The sequence below is a fragment of the Falco biarmicus genome, chromosome 10 (genome assembly GCF_023638135.1).
Source record: "Falco biarmicus isolate bFalBia1 chromosome 10, bFalBia1.pri, whole genome shotgun sequence".
Classification (NCBI taxonomy): domain Eukaryota; kingdom Metazoa; phylum Chordata; class Aves; order Falconiformes; family Falconidae; genus Falco; species Falco biarmicus.
The window spans coordinates 1,337,502-1,354,521 of NC_079297.1; the positions used below are offsets into that span (position 1 = coordinate 1,337,502).

Genomic DNA, 17,020 nt, shown 5'->3' on the forward strand with positions numbered 1-17,020 from the left:
TGCTGCCTGCACGATGGGGGTCACCACGTGGATGGCACCTGCACAACGCTCCCGCGGGGCACCCACCGGCACTGACACGGGTCACACCTGGCCACGGGTGGCCCCCAGGCGAGCGGTGTGCTGGGGCGGCACCCGGATGGTGGGGTGACACGTCTGCGGCCAGTGACGCTGCGGGCGGCCGGTGTCAGTGAGAAGGCGGCGCCTGGGCACGGCCCTGCCGCAACGGGACGGGTGTGGGCACGCGGTTGGCAGCGACCCTCGCCGCGCAGCGGGTGCGGGTGGCCTGCGGGGGCGCAGCGGTGGCGGCGGCCCGTACCGGTACCCGCAGGCACGTGGCGGCGGGCGGTGCCCCGGCACGTGCTGTGCCGCAGCGCCCGGGCCTCCCGTGCGGCTGCTCCCTCCCGCGTTCCCCCTCACTGCGGCGGCCCCTCCCGGCCGGCGGCGGCGCTGTGCCCGCCCGGCGCGGCCGGGGCCGCTCTACCCGCGCACTTCCGCCTGCCCGCCGCCGGAAGCGGACGTGCCGCGTGCGTCCGGCCGAGGCTGCGGCGCCCATTGCAGCGCGGCCCGTCCCCGCTGTGCTGCCCGGCTATGGCTGTCCGCGCCAGCTTCGAGAACAACAACGAGCTGGGCTGCTTCGCCAAGCTCACCAACGCCTACTGCTTGGTGGCCATCGGCGGCTCCGAGAACTTCTACAGGTGAGGAGGCCCCGCGGGCCCGGCCGGCCCCGCCGCCCCGCCGCCGCGCCCTGACCGCGCCCTCTCTTTGCAGCGTCTTCGAGGGGGAGCTCTTCGGGACCATCCCGGTGGTGCACGCCTCCATCGCCGGCTGCCGCATCATCGGCAGGATGTGTGTGGGTAGGTGCCGGCCGGCCGGGCCCCGGGGCAGGGGCTGGGGCCCCGGCGCTGCTGTGCGGACAGCGGATCGCCGCCTGGCGGGGGCGGCGCCCCTCGGCCGCGGAGGCCTTGGGGTCAGGCGTGGGGGGAGGGCGAGCTGAGAAGGGGAAAGCCCAAACGTGCCCGGTGACGGCGCTGGGGTAGTGGACATGTGTGCCACTCGGGGCCCGAGGACACCTGTAAGTCGCTCTGGGGAGCGGGGCGAGGGGCCGGAGCCGTTGGGGTTGGCGGCTCAGTGCCAGCGCTGGCGGGGCAGGGCCCGAGAGGGGCCAGGCGTTAGCAAATGTGAAAGGCAGAGAAAAGTCTTTAGTCGGTCTCTGGCCAGTGCGACCCTGTTCTGGCAGACAAACCTCTTGCCTGAGCTTTGTTCTTGTCAAAATCTTTGTCCGTGCCATCTTCCTGCTTTGCCGCAGTAAAGTAGTACAAACGGGCAGCATCGGGGGGTGCTGTAGGGTAATCGGCATCTGCAGGGAAATTTCTAGTCAGAGTGTTTCATTGAGAACCAACCTTTAGTTCTGTTGGAAAAGGGAAGTGGTTAAAGTTAGTGCCATTCACCCGTTTCTACTGTGAGATAAGTATGCTTCGTCTTGGTGTTCCTTACCTGTGGCGCAGGGTTTTAAATGGTAACGTTATTTCTCTTGGGCTGAGCTTGGGGCTTGGGAGGAGCGGATAGGGCAAGGACAATTCAAGCCTTTGTTTTATAAACATCAGGAAAGTGGGAAGCCTCGTGGAAATATTATTTTTTTCTTTTCTGTCTTTGTCATTATAGGAAACAGGCACGGACTGTTGGTGCCAAGCAGTACGACAGACCAAGAGCTTCAACATATCCGCAATAGTCTTCCAGATTCTGTGCGAATTCAGCGAGTAGAAGAGCGGCTCTCAGCGCTGGGCAATGTCACTACCTGCAATGATTATGTAGCTCTTGTACATCCAGATCTTGACAGGGTATATGGCTGTATAAAGCTTTTAAATTCATGCTGGATGCATGGGAAATGATTGCCAAGCTGCAGTTTGGGTTTATGGTTGTTGAGGATTTCTGTATGTAGCACAGGAATCAGAAGAGCTGTATTAACAGCTGAGCTAATGTCACTTAGGAGGCTGTGCTGCCTTGTGTTTCCTTTCTTTTCAAGACAGAAGTCTCAAAATGGGATTTTGGACTTCTGACTTGGTTTCACTTCATCTGCCTCTTTTTCTGTATTGGTGGATATGGATCCTGCCCTAAGTAGAGCGTGTGCCCTCTTGTTCAGCGTGCTGTAGTGAATGCCCTTTTGTAGAAGAGGAGGAGTGGGTTGTGGAAGTATATTGTCAGGTGCCATTTGCTTTGTGTATGTAAAATTGAATGAATGAAAGTGAGTATGCATGTGTGTAGTAAGGAGACCATAAAGAAGAGTTTAGTCAGGACTACAGCAGTAATTATAAGCTACTGCTGAGCTTGCTGAAATTTGTAATAGTTGAAAGAGGCCATGGATGCGATGGTGGTGCGTGCTTACAGAGGGGTGATAGAAAACTAGAAGGTTCTTGTATGGAAGTTTATAATAAGGCCAGAGGAGACAAAGCTGCTGCTGCTTTATGTTTGAGAACTGATATCTTAATAGCACTAGGGAGAGGGGTGTGGTGTGGCTGCAGGTGGTGAAGGTCCTTACAGTGCTTGCTTTCGGTTTGCGCTAAAGGTGATGAAGAAGTGGGACTTTGTGTTAGGAGTACAAAGGTTAAAAAAAAAAAGGGGGTGTGGATCTCTGCAGCATATTAGGTTTTAAATAAGTATAAAAGGTAAGGCAAGATGGCCAAAGAGGGAGAAAACAAAAGAATTCACAGTGCGAACCTGGAGGGGAAGGATTTTTTGAGAGTTATGCAGAAGGATAAGACAGTTTTGTCCCAGTGGCCTGGGACAAGAGAGGACTGGTTCACAGGGAATGCCCAGAGAACAGGCGTTGACACAACTGATGTGCTGCCAGCATCCTCCAGAAAGAGGGGACAAGAGCATTTCTCAGTAAAGGCGTGGTGTTGTGGTTAGTTATAGTGGCCCAGCTCAGTACACACAGGTAACTGGAAACATCTGGAGTATAGATGCTGAGTAAGTGATTGGATTGCAATGGATTGTGAGAGTGTGGGCAGGCTTTCAAAGGGGAGGATCCCAGCTGAAGGTTGCATGCAGCAATAGCTTGACTTTGGATTCTGTGATACTGTTTTGCTGAGGATTTTATTCTCTCCTTGCAGGAGACAGAAGAGATTTTGGCAGACGTACTGAAGGTTGAAGTTTTCAGACAAACAGTGGCAGATCAGGTGCTAGTAGGAAGTTACTGTGTTTTTAGTAACCAAGGAGGAATTGTGCACCCTAAAACCTCAATTGACGATCAGGATGAACTGTCTTCATTGCTCCAGGTCCCACTTGTGGTAAGGCGTTTGTGTTTTCTCTTGCCACTCCCTCCTAACCCAGTTCAGTTTTAATGTTTCTGTATCTTGGGGGCTCCTGGATACTGTTCCCTATGCGGAGCTATTCCAAGTGGGAGGTGAAGAGAAGACTTGAACAGGGCAAGTCTTCTGAGACATTCAGACTGAGAAAAGACAGGGAAAACAAGTTGCTTAGTGCCTTTAGTTTGCTTCTGAAACGTTGCTCTGCTGGGATTATGCAAATTGCGCCCATTGCTTCATACAGAATGTGTGTTGTCTGTGGTTTGGCCAAAGGCAGTGTTTAAAAAAATTAAGCCATAAAATCCTGTGCCTGCTCAGTTGGATTTGTGAGTTTCACAATTGCTGTGCCTTTATGCTTGCTATTTGTTAGATTTTATTTCACTGAATGTCATGCAATTTTCTCTCAAGAGATTAAGTGCTGTCCATTAATCTTTTTATCTGAAATCTTTATAACTTTGTTGATGGCCAAAGCCTTAATCTTTTCAGGAGCGTGAGTTTAGGCACTCCACTAAAGACTTGTAATAAGGAGACGTAATGAAACGTGCTGCTGTCAGCATACCCTGTTAACTCTGCCTGCTTTATTTTTTTGGCTAGGCTGGAACAGTGAACCGTGGCAGCGAGGTCATTGCAGCAGGAATGGTTGTAAATGACTGGTGTGCCTTCTGCGGGCTGGACACAACCAGCACTGAGCTCTCTGTCATCGAGAGTATCTTCAGGTTGAATGAAGCTCAGCCAAGTACCATTGCTACCAACATGAGAGATTCCTTGATTGACAGGTAAGGAGGACCCAGGTCTGTGTGTGATCATGATCAAAGCAGGCAAGATTTTACTATAAAGCTAGCTATTCTCACATCTGATTTTTTTTTTTTATTGTTTTTTTTTCTAGTATTTGATTTTTTTACTTCCTCTTTGGGTAACTGACAATTGCCTTGTTGCAGAAGAGTTTGTTTCCTTGTAACTAATGAGCCTTCTTAGACCTGTTACACCTTTTGTAAGAAATAGTATCCATTTCAACTTTCAGATACATTTTTTTTAATCTAACTGTTCAGTGCTTAGCTATGACATGAATGGAGCTTTTATAAACAAATTTTGTTTTAAAAGTTAAGATGCCAGTGGCTTTGCTTGGCATTGTGGCCTATGATTGTTTTAACCCATAAAATTATTTCAGATGCCTGCTGCAACCATTTCTGGAGCCACGAAGACTTAGGAGCTTGTCTGCTGCTGCTTTAAATCTTTTTTTCAAACTTTGTTGTCAAGGCTTTGTCCAAGTTGCCTTTTAATGGGAGGTGGTTTTTCTTGTGTCGTGCCTGGAGAGTGGTAGTGATATAGGACCTTCCCCATTCATTAATGTATACAAACAAGGTTTAGGCATACATACAGATGAATGTCAAATGCAAACATTTGGGTTTTCATCTGATTACAACTCTTAAATCATTGCTGTGGTGCTAGAGGTGTGTTCTTGAGCTACTTAGGCCATTGTAGCTTAGTGGCTGTGTTCTCAGTTATTGTGAGAATGTATGGGAATGGTTTATGGCATAAGAAAAGACTAAGGAATTCCTTGAATGAAGAACCCTTTGAAAGAGTTCTCTGTTGCCCCTTTACAGTCCTTGTATAAAGGCTGGATGTCTGTGAACATAACAGAGCCATAATTAATCTTGCTCTGAGCTTTTGATAACTACCTAGGCCAGGCTGAGTGTACATTTTGCCTTTGCCAGCTTGACAAGTCTGTTCGCATGGCTGGCTGCTGGCCGGTCTGCTTCCCTCTTTTCAGTCTTGTGTTCTAGGAAGGGAAATTACTACTGGGCCTTTGTAATTGGAGGTTGAGAACTGACTGCTGGTGTTTTGAAATGCCTTCTCTGGCACTTGTCTGCTAAATCTCCTTTCTCTTTTGTCTTTTTAGCTTGACATGAGCAGTGTTGGTTCCTGCAATCCAGAAAGCTCCTAAGGAGTGAAGTGTCCTTTGGAAAGCTGCACTTTGGATTACAGACATCTAGACCTTCTGGTATTGTTTCTGCAGGCGTAGCCCAAGGAAGAGGCTACAAAACCAACTTTTTGTAGTGTTTTGTAAACTAAGTATTATTGCAAAAACTGATAAATAACGTACATAAATTACAAATAAGGAATGCTCTCTATCCCTTTGCTGACACTTTCCAGTTCTTCAGCTGTGCTTTCTCGTTTTGTGATGCTGACTGAGCCCCTCAGATAAGCCCACAATATTTACTCCTGTATATAATACTCTTGAGTATTGATCACTAGAGATTATTTTGCCTTAAATAATGCATTGGTGTCTGCTGCACAGCAGTCTGTTTCAGCACATACATGTCACTGATCTCTTTTCCTGCTCTTGCTAAAGAGCGATGTTTCTCATGTTGGTAGACTTAAGAGCCTCTTGTCTGTCCAATACCAAAACCATAGTAGTTTACTTGCAACAAAATAATTCAGAAGCCATCACCTGCTCTCTTGCCCTGACTGGCAGCTGTTCCCACAGGGCCAATGATTTTGAGTGATCAGCCCTGATTAAACCTGGAGTTTCTCAAAGCTAGTCCAGGAGCTTCTAACAGCAAAAATGTGTGACTGTCTGTGGAACAGACATTTGGTCTGTTGCCTGCAGATGCCTGGTGCCGTGTGTGCTGCTTCGGAGGCACCCGCAAGAGAGCACCCTGCATGCTCTTGCCAGTGGGCTTTCATCTGTTCTATAGGAGTTAGCCACCTACCCTGGGAAACTCTTAGCAAATCGAAAAAGATGTAAACCACCTCATCTTGAGTTATTTTGGAGACATGTTAAGTCACACGGTTCTAACCAGTTACTCCATTCAGTCAGATGTTATAGATTTGGGAGCTTGCCAGTTAGGAGCTCTGCCCTTGCCAGGGAGTGATGGTGGTGAAAAGGACCTATAGGTACTGCTTTCAGGTAGAAGAGAGTCATTTCATTCTAAACAGAGCTGTTGCTCGCTGATCTCTTACTTCACTTGCTTTACTTCTGCTTGCCTGTTAACGGTGTCCTGAAGGCACAGAAATGTCTCCATTTCCCATCTTAAGGGTATGTGGAAGCTCCTCGCTTGCTTCCAAAGAGCTGCATTGCTCAGCTGGGTTCTCTTGAGGAATGCTGTCCTGAAGGCAGTGTGGGCAGAGCTCTTTTTTGGCCCTGGTGCTTCAGGCTTTGCAGAAAATTAAGTAAACTTCCTTTTTTGTTTTACTGCCTGGATGTTTACGGAAGGTTTTGTAAATTTTGGTTGATTATGGGTTGCTCCTTAATAAAGATTGCCACAGAATCTTCCCTGATCATAGCAGTCCTGCCGTCTGGGCTGTCTGTAATGGTAACCGAGCCAGGGGCTGCCGTTTCCAGGCTGCTTGCCTTCCCTCTGCCATTCCGGGAAGCCTGTAAGCAGCTCATAGCTCCTTGCTGCTACAGCTAACAATTCTTGGTGTTTGTGGTGCCTTTGATAGGGTGGACTACCTTTCTAGACAATGACTCCAGGTCTCCTCCTCTTGGCATATCTCAGGATTGAGAGTGAGAAGCTGTTTTCCTTTGGCTGCCTTGCAGGGCTCTGTTCTCTGTTCTTGTTCTATAAATGGCAAACGGTCTGACTTCTGCTATTGGTGTTAGCATGTCATCAAGCGTGGAATGGGTAAGGCTGAAGTTTTTCCCTGCAACTTCTGTAACTCGTTTTTCACTCCAGTTGATGGGCAGGAATCCTGGTTTGTGTTGGTGATCTTGATGTGTGTTATGTGGTAAATAGTGCTTAGAGGTAAACAAGAAAAATAATCCACACTCTGTGTAATCCAGATTTTTAAATAAGAAAGATACTGGTACAGTGTTGGGGTTGTGGTATGACGAAGAGGGTTGGACACAGAGAGAAGAGGGCATTGCTAACTGGTGCGTGACCTTTTACAAAAGTCGCATTGAAGCTTGGGAACTGAAAGGTGGCAAAGATGATAGTCATTCTAAACAGGGGTTTGTGGGAATTTTGAACTAGTAAGAGGGACCTATGTACAAGGAAAACAGAAACTGTAATAAAGAATTAGTAGAAACATGGATACATGATATCATGAGAGAGTATAAACTTGGTGTTTTAATGGTGTCATGTCTTACAAGTCCACAGGGGTGTGGAGAAGGTCTGTTGTAACACTGTTTGTATGTGTGAAAGGCATTTGGCAGGTTTTTGTGCCAAAGGCTTTTAAGGACTGTGGGTTGAGTGATCCCATGGAATGAGAGGGAAGCCCTTTACATGCTTGAGGATGGGGGAACAAGAGTAAAAGGTTAAATTTTACAGGAGTTTCACAGGGAGCAATGCTGGGAGCCACGACGTTCAGTGTTCTTGTGTTCTGTTTTGGAAAGGCGGTGGATTCGTGCAGGGAAGTTTGTCTGTACTAACTTATTCCGACTAGTAAGGATGAGGACAGACTGATGGGTCGATAGAACGGTAATTTCAGTCTGGCTGAATGTGAAATGAAGCATTCATTGACTGACCCTTTTGATGTGCTTTTCTTAAAGGCAGCGATCTGCAGTGGCGATGCCAAAAGGAGGTGTTGAGGAATAGTCAGTAAAATCAAGCTGTATGTCCCCAGTGCTGGGTATCACTCCTGCGGGTTCTGGGGATTCTTAAAAATGGAATTGCTGACCTGTGTGGCCGTGGGTTACGCCCATGGCTATAGACCGCCTTTGCTGTTGGGCAGTGGGAGGTAACGTGTGAATTCAGGTGTTACGAAGGGTTGCAGGAATGATGTGAGGAACTGTAGCTGATTCCAGCTGTGCTGGACACGGAAGTCTGATACTGTGAGAAAGGTTTGAGCCTTGTGAGGAACCTGGCAGGATGGAGAAGAGTTGTCCTGAGGTTTTGAGGGAGGAATGAACGTCTTGCAACTGCAGGTTCAGTGGAGAAGTCATAGCGTGTGTAGCTTTGGCTGCCATCGTGGGCTTTAATGTCCAAAACCTTTTGTCAGGATCCTGCACAGAGGTTTTTAAAAACCCGAGTCCTCGTGAATGGGAGATGGGAGATCCCCCTGAGGTTTGATGACTAATTGTGAGTTAGGAACAACTAATCCCTCCTACAGTGGAGGACCACCTCTGTTCTGACTGTAGCGATTGTGTGTCCCAGCACATTCCGAATGTACCTGGAAAAATGAGCATGCTTTACTGGCGATGAAATCATTCAAAGTAGTCAGAAACTGGAGGGGGGGGAAAAAGGCTGTTGAGTGCAGTGTGGTAGGCAGCTTGCCTGGGGGCTGCTGCGGCTCTGCTGGAGGTAAAGGTGCGCCAGGACTCCCCTGGCTGCAGGGTGGGATGTATGCCCAGGAGCGCACCTGGAAGAGCCTTTTGGTGGTGGGGTTAGAGCTGAGTGAGCAGTGCGGTCCCTGCTCCCCCGGTCCCTGCTCCCCATGGGGGCAATATGGCCTGGTGCTGCATTTCTGGACAGGAATGGGAACGCAACCGCCTGGCCCTGGGGTGCTCCAGCGAGCTGATGCTCTGCTGGTCACGTGCTGGTTTTAGCGTAATACCAAATCCCAGCAAAGAGCTTGGGTGTGGGAATACGAAGGAGTTATCCCTTACGTGAATACTGATGCTTGTGCCAGACTCGGGTCACCCCAGGACTGCGCAGGTGCTGATCTTTATCAGAGAGATGGCAGCAGCGTGAGTGCAGCTGTACTGGGGGAAGTGGGTCAACTGGGCGCCTTCCTGCCCCCGAGTCAGCACTTGTGACTGCAGAACGCTGCTTCTTGGCCCCTTAAACACCTACACAAATAGTTCATGGTGCTGGAAGGCTCAAATACCTAGCATCTGCACTGGGAGCTGGTCATGAAGCAGCTAGAAAAGGCACCCAGGTGTTCCTCTGGTTCTTTGAAGCAGCAGTTCTCTGCGGAAGGCTGACTTTAGGCAGCAGGGGCAGGCGGTGTGCCCTGGGGCAGCGGGTGCCTGGCCCCGCAAATGGCTCAGCTTGCTGCAGGCACAGGCAGCTTCTTACTCAGGACAGGGTTTTGAACAGAGCAAAAATCTACCTTTGGGCAGGAGGAAAAAATAGAAACAAAACCAGACATTTCTGTAGGTTGTAAATTTTTAATTTTTTTTAATGATGGCTGTTGGAAGTTGCTCAAAGGTTTGGGCTGTCACAGTCCCAGAAGAGATGGCAGCGTACAATGAGTTCGATGTGCCATGTGGCTGTGGCGTTTGTAGTCTGCATTCTACCACATATATAGTACACATAGCAATGTACGGAGTAGCATGTGGAGGGGTGTGTGTCTAATTAGTAGCTCCGATATCATTTGGTCCTTTGCACTCCTTCACCCATCATGAGATGTTATCATGTATTCTTCACTAAAATTCAAAGTTTTGCATCTACTAGCTTCTCACTTATTTTGTAATATGTGTGTAATATCTTTATGTTTAAACACAAACAGCTTGGCTATGGAAATCAATTATGGAGGACAAAATACAGTTTGGGACCACGTGTTATGCAGTGCTAGTGGGCTTTGCTAGAAATGTCTATTTGTCTATCCGGCTTCACATAGCAATATTGGAGCACTATTTAGAAATCCAGAGTGCTAACAAGCTTTCTGCTTCTTTGTTCCTCATCATTGTAATTAGGAATATTTTTAGCATGTTTTTCATCCTTGGGGTTTTTTTTCATAGCTGACATTATAAAGCTGTACTTTTTCTATACTAACTGGACATTCTGTGAATTGCACTTCCATTGCACTGAATAAAATTCAGTTATAGGCAGAGGGCTTACACTAATCACCTATTCCTTACCGTGAGCGTGCAAAGCAGTTCATATGCCTACATGAATGGCACTTCTGTACAGGGCTGGACTTCACCATTGCATTGCAAGAAACTCTTCTTCCACTCTTAACGTGGCAGAAATATCAGCATCAACAACAAAATGCACTAAGTTTGGGATTAGGACATAACATCCTAAACCGTTCACAACTGTAAGAGGGATAAGCAGAAGCTACTGTTGTAGGAAGAGAGCTGTGAGAAGTTACTAGCCAGAAGTTCAGATATTTATCTAGCCTTTACCTGATTTTTATGTCTCTGTCAAATGCAGCTAGTGATGAACTCATTCTACTGCGTGGCATGCTTCCTTTGGTCTTTGCCAAATATTTGCCTGTGAAGAAGTGAGCAAAACCAAAAGAACTTCGAAGGCATACAATGTTTATAACATCTACAGGGATTGGATTTAGTTTTATAAACAGGCCTAATTCTTACTGTATCTTGACTATTTCAGCAAAATATAAGGACGATCTCACTCCAAACAAACATTTCCATTCTTCTGAAACCCAACATATAAATTCCACGATCTAATTATACATGCCACATAACAACAATTCATCTTTTCTCAGCATCTTAACGGGGGCAGAGTGCAGTCTACGTCTATACGTATTTCTCAGTATATTGGTTCATTGTTTCTTGCTGACGGGAGCTTAACACAATGTATGATATTTAAATACTTCTTTTCATGAATGGCTCCCAAAACAAAAACATGTATTCCCATGATGGTATTTTAGATCCAATTACTTTGCCTTCAGATTGTCCCAATCTAGGGCTTGATGTTGCTGGGTTAACACTATGGTGTCTGGTTTGGTGCTTCTTGGGCTTCTGCTCTGCACTCATTTACCTCTTTGAGTGCTTAGTGGTTCCTCATGCACTGTGCTGAGTGGCAGCGTTGATTAGTTATGAATGTACAAAACATCTGACCAGCAGGTATTGGAAAATTGTATCCAGGTAATTCCCTGGATTTTGTAATAAACTAAGAAGATCTTTTAGAATGGTTCAGCATCAGAATGTCTTCTGCTTACGATACTGAATTGTTCCTGTTCATAGGTTTCATGATCATAATTCATTTATGAGACAGCTATTAAAAAAATGGTTCTGTTCAGAGGTGGTTTAGCTACACTGGAGAATGCTGGGTTTAACAGGGTGCAGGGAACTGAAGGAAGTTTCCCAGGTCAGTTGAAACCTGTCTTGAAGACTGAGGTTAGAGTGAGCCTGTGGAGGATGGCACACCAAGACTGACACGTGACTTGAGGCAGTAAGAAGGAAAGAGGCTCCACACTGCAAGGCTGCCTGTATTTTTTCCAGTTTTCCTGCTTCTTTCAGTCCCAGGCTGTCCAAAACTTGTAGGTCACTGAAGTAGTTTGGTAGGCTTCTGAATGCATTTGTTTTCTTTTTTTTTTGTCCATAGTCCTCATCAGATCAATGAGTTGAGGTGTGCAGCGGGCTGTGTCATACCCATTCCTGGACAGGTCTTTTGTAATACACAACATTCTGCTGCACCTCTTTGTTTTTAAACTGGAAGATCGTGTATACCAAGACAAGGATACACAGAGACAAAATGCAAGGGATCACAACTGCGATCGCATTTACAGTGCTAGGCACATCGTTTATTGTCACCATAATATCCACATCGTCGTGGGGGAGGCGTCTGTCTTTGCTTCGTTCAACATCCTTCTGGTTACAGCCCATCCAGTCTTTGAGGATTGACCTGGGGTAGCCTGGCTCCACACTCAGCCTCTGGTTATCGAACTTCCAATACTCCTTCCCTTTATAAAAGTAGGTATAAACTAGGAGACAAAATAGAGAATATTTTCTCACCACACCATTTCCAACTTGATAAGCTGTGCTTGTGTGAGGATGTGCAGAGAGCCTGAGAGGCTGGCGGTGGGAGCTGCCTGGGCCAACAAAAATTCATCCAGGGCATCCTAAAACCATGGAAAAGTGAAGGTGGATTTGGAGCTAGGATTTAAAGGAGAAGCTGTAACCCTGGCTTGTCACTGCAGTGTTGTTGGTTCTTTCCCCAACTGGAAGAAGAGGAAGAAATCTTCAAATCGGAGAAAGAAATGTGCTGGAAGGAGCCTCTGGTGGTCCAACCCCCGGCTCAGAGCATGGCTGCCTTCAAAGTACGTCAGGCAGGCTGGAGCCTGTAACAGTGAGCTAGCTACAGGCAGGGAGCTACAAGGAAAATAAGTTTCAGCATCCTTGCAATCAGGGCCTGGGAAAACCTGGGTAGGGGCTTCTGTGGCATCAAACCCAGAAAAAGTCCCCTTGTTCCCCCTCCCAGAGCTGGCATTATGATAATGTGGTCTAGCAGCTGAGGAGGTACCTGGGCTGGGCTGAGGGTCAGGAAGGATCTCACGGCCGGGTGTGACCCTAGGACTTCTGAGCCTTGATTCCTATCTCAGGAAATAAACCACCCCACATCCCACCACCCGACTGCCAAGGCAGACAAGCCATTACCGGTCTGGTGGGTGTAACAACTGCAGATACATACAGCCTTCTTTGCTGATGAAAGCTCCCTGCGGAGCCTTGGGGATTCCTCTCCACACAGTGATGGGCTTTGGGTATCCTGGATCTGTTGCTCTCTTGTCCTCGTTGTACCTCCAGTACCTGTCGCCTTTGAAGAAGTAGGTTTTGCCCACCGGCTCCCAACGCAGAGCCGTGTCGATGCCTTCCCGGGGCAGACAGCTTCCCAGGTCCACCAGACTGTGTGGGTAGCCCGGCTCTGCTGTCACTTCTTTAAAAACCCAGTATTTATCTCCTAGAGACGAACAGGGACACACAAAGAACAAACAATTTGCCTCAGTAGTAGTTAAATCAATATAAACATAAAATAGCCACAATGAACCACAGCATGCGGAGGGCTTCCAGGCTTTACTGTATTACATGGAAGAGCTGCTCCTCCATTTTAAACCTGAAACCTCCCCATTTCATTTGCTGCTCCTCAGCTTTTGTTTTGGAAGAGATGTTAAACAACCCTGTCCCATCTGCCTCCTCCAGGCCAGCTGTGATTTCAAAGGCTTCTCTCCTACCCCGTCTCTGGCAGCCCTCGCCCAGGCCCAGGCGTTCCTTGCAGGAGCTCAGCCCATAGTTCTCAGTCCTTTCTGTTGCCTTTCCCTGAGCCTTCTCAGGTTCTAATACAGTTTATCAAGCTGAGGGACCGAAGCTGCAGACATGAATTCAGAAGACCAGGAACAATGTGTGTGGATGCCTGCTGAAGCTTTCCAGCTGCCCCTCCGTGCTCACGGTGCTGTCAGGTTAGAGGATCCTGCCCAGCCACTGGCACAGCGCAGGGAGCGCACGTGGGGCCCAGCATCGGGTGGGAATTTTGTCTCTTTAGGAGACACTTGTCCAGAAAGGTGGTTTGGGAGAGCCCTGTACCTGGAGAGGCCCTAATGCCCTGCTGAAACGTATTCAAGGAGTAGGCAGGAGACAGTAGGCAGTACTTCCCGGGGAAATGGGAGCTATTTCTTGTTACCACATGGAAGCCAACTTCCACTGATCAATATTAGCTTTACACAGACACTTCCTGGCAAGGCCAGCGCACATCAAACTATGTTTTAAGCATTAGCGGCTGCCTGAAGGAAAAGGACAAGGATGCAGCATAACTCTTTTCACTATCTCATGCCATAAAAGAGGAGCGCAGTGTGAGGCAGGTGGGGTAGGCTGGCACGGAAAGGTACTGTACCTTTGAAGAAAACGAATTTTCCATCAGACCGCTCATAGGCCGCGTCGATCTTTGCAGGGAGGCCTTTCCAGAACTGCTCAATTTGCATGGGATATCCCTCCTGCACTCGGTTGTTGCGCAGACGCCAGAACCAGCGATCCTGAGAAAACCAGAAGCATCTTCAGACTGACTGTTTTTATCTTGCAGTCAAATCAGGCTGGGTGCCCAGCAGCAAGCATTACTAACCCCTGCCTAGGCCCCATAACCATTAAAGAAGTCCTGGTTCAGATGACAGCTCCAACGCAGCCCAACACTGTCTCCAGTGAGGGAAGCGCTTCGTGGGGAAGATGGCAGCCAAGAGGGCGAGAAGTTGATTGCTGGCACTGTGAAAAAGGCTGGAAAGGAGAGGAAGAAGGAGCAGGGGGAAGCAAGTCCACAGTTACATGCGTTACGAACTCATCTGCGAGTGACGTCTCTGTGTGTCTCGTCACCAAGGTGTCACACTTGTGCTGGTACAACTGGTGCTCAGCTGTCAGACCCCAAGAGAGCCACACAACCTTAACGGTACCTGGTGACTGTGTGAAGCACACAGCGTCCAAAGGCACTATGGAATATCCCTTTAGATACAAGATCATTAGTTAACGCCATAGCGGATGCTCATGGATGAGTAAGAGCAGGACAGAGCCTGTGAGACTTCTCCCTGGTACTGTCCCAGCCTTCAACTATTTTCAGTTCAGGCATTTTCTGCCACTGATGTGGTTTGTCCATTTAATGACCTTCAGTATAATCCCTCTCCACATTCACACCCACTGGGCAGAGTGAAAGCCGCAGGTATTGTGGGATGGGACCATGGATTTCCATATTCAAGGCACTCTAATGCAGGTTATGAGCAAAGCCTCTCACTCCTCCCCGGCTGCACAAGCAAGGTCGGCTGAAAGGCCCCAACAGCTCCTGGTGGGCTGAGTGTGCCCAAAGCCCAGGATTCGAGCGTGCCACCTCCGGAGGTGAGGAGCCGTACCCCCTGGTTAGGCACTGCTGTTGCTTTCTGGCTTTACAGAGGGCTCCTCTCTGAGCCTGATGGTGCCTGAATTCTCTCTCCACTAGTGCGTCCAGTTCACATTTTGGTCCACTGGCTGCCTGGATATTTTGTGAATCCCATCAGCACTGTTTCCAAATATTACAGAGTCGATCTGCTTATATTTCCTTCTAATATTGCTCAGCCTCAGAGGAACAGAGCTATTTCACAGACATTGCAAATCTCACTGTCTTATACTTCTATTAATTTTTTCCAGCAATAAAACCAAAGACAGACTCATGAGTAAGCAGGAATTCTTAGTACCTTGAAAACAAACATTTCTCCTCTAAAGAGAGCAACGGTGTTGAAGTTGCCATCACAGATGTTTGGTTTTGTGCCAGGAGGAGATGGCCTATCACCCAGAGGAGGACTGGGAGGTCTTGGCTGTCTCTCATGTTTTCTTTCCGAAGTGGAGTGAATTCTGCGAACAGGAAGAGTCGGTAAAGGCCTGGTTGGCTCCAGGGGCTCCACAGGAGGACCTAGAAGTGAAAAGAAAAATGTATAGCAAAGTGGAGAAGTTTGGCTTTTCTGTGCTTCCCTCGCAGGTTTTAAAAGGCAACAGGCTGGATGAATAGCATTGCGAGGAATGTACATACTCCTTGTGCAGAGATCATTCCCTAGAAACGGGGAGCAGAACAAGATTCATCCACATGTGAAAGATGTCCCAAAACAGATGAGCGATAGGAACTGAAGAGCAGTATGCTTTTGTAGGTCTTCCCAAGGAAGCTGGAGCTAAAAGGAAGGAGAGCCCGTACCAACCATATTCCAAACTGAAATGAAAGGTAATAACCCTAGAAATGTTTAGTAGATCACACACAAAAAAAAACCCCACCACCAAACAAAAGACCAACACAAAAAAACCCAAAAAAACCCAAAGCCAAACTCAAAGCAAAACCAGAAAAAAATCAGAGTGTGAAAACCCATGCTACAATCTAAGGGGAACTGCAGGGCAACCCAGAAATTAGAAAGTAATTACTTTATTACAGTTTGGCCACCAGTCATTGCTTTCAGAACGCCACGGGAACGCTGATGAACAGCGGTGACAAGGGGCCATGCTCTCAGTCAGACTGTGCCCCCCACAAGCACAGCTCTCCCCTTCGATCCTTACCCATCTCAGCTCCGAGATCTGACAAGGCTGCAGGAATGTCAAGAGTTACAAAAATACAAGTGACCTAGACTTGGAGCAGAGGTCTGCTTTTAAACCGACTCTGCCATAGGGCAACTTCATTAACAGCAACAAAATCTGGACCAAATGTAAGAGACTCACAGATTTCTCGTTGTTTCTCAAAGAAGGCCACAAGTTAATACCTAATGTAATCAAATGGGATTTGATTATTTATTTGCCTGCATTTCTGTTTCAGTCTCTTCCTGAACAGTGCTTCTGAAGGGGCTACGTAGCCCTGCTACTGCAGGGCAAACCTCCAGGAGCGGCAAACCGGGGGCTTTCACGGCTGCTGACCCAGCCCCGCTGTTTCAAGGGCTCAGGAGCACTGCTGAGGGGCTGCACACCCGCTGGCACTGCTGAACGCTGGCACTGGGCACGGCTCATCCCCCCGGCTGTTACCCTGCGGGGTGACTGCCCTGCCATACCCGCCGGAGGGATTTACAAGTAAGGAATTAAGATAGCCACAGGGGCTACACCTGTGGGAGTAGGAAAGGGCTTTTGCAGATAAACATTTTGAACTATGCTACCTAAAATGACGGTTAGGTGCCCACATCCCCATGTCAACTCAGCTATTAAATGTTACATTTTTCAAATAGTTCCTATAATGAATCAGTGCTTAAGACGTCCTGGTAGAGTGACTGCATTAGTGAAAATCATCACAGCTAGCGACAAAGAAGTCATCAGAGAAAACCATCGCATTTAAATGTTAATAAGGTTGTTAATGTTAAGAACCCTGTGTGTAGGTTTAACATTCAGAGAGTACCATGGATGTTATGTTCAGAAAGTACCACCACCACGATCCTGCCCGACCCCCCGCAGCACCAGGCCAGCCACCTGCAAGTCCTCGGTGAGCCTGGTGCCAAGCATCCAGTGCAGATACAGCACATTTTCCAGATTTCAACCCACAGAAAATCTCTATGATGCACAACAAATTGTTCCAATGATTAAGCCCTGTCACTGCTAAAGTCCGTGCCTTACCTACTGTCTGAATTTATGCAGCTTTAGAATCAGGGGGTTTTTTTCTTATCTCTAGGAT

The 17,020-nt window shown here is 47.8% G+C and overlaps 2 protein-coding genes across 2 annotated transcripts in view; one reads left to right on the top strand and one right to left on the bottom strand.

Annotated features, from left to right (window-relative positions):
- Positions 1-510: 510 nt before the first annotated feature.
- EIF6 (eukaryotic translation initiation factor 6) lies at positions 511-10,023 on the top strand. Its single transcript, XM_056354027.1, has 6 exons — positions 511-695; positions 769-854; positions 1,663-1,838; positions 3,111-3,287; positions 3,900-4,081; positions 5,206-10,023. The coding sequence occupies exons 1-6, from the start codon at positions 589-591 to the stop codon at positions 5,213-5,215; spliced, it is 738 nt and encodes a 245-aa protein (XP_056210002.1). The 5' UTR covers positions 511-588; the 3' UTR covers positions 5,216-10,023.
- A 1,439-nt stretch (positions 10,024-11,462) lies between these two features.
- MMP24 (matrix metallopeptidase 24) overlaps positions 11,463-17,020 on the bottom strand; it is a 38,603-nt gene continuing 33,045 nt past the window's right edge. The window contains exons 6-9 of the mRNA XM_056354026.1: positions 15,084-15,298; positions 13,766-13,904; positions 12,572-12,838; positions 11,463-11,864 (exon numbers count right to left, since the gene is read on the bottom strand). Coding sequence (XP_056210001.1) covers positions 11,527-11,864; positions 12,572-12,838; positions 13,766-13,904; positions 15,084-15,298 — 959 coding nt within the window. The 3' untranslated portion in view covers positions 11,463-11,526. The remainder of the gene's footprint in view (positions 11,865-12,571; positions 12,839-13,765; positions 13,905-15,083; positions 15,299-17,020) is intronic.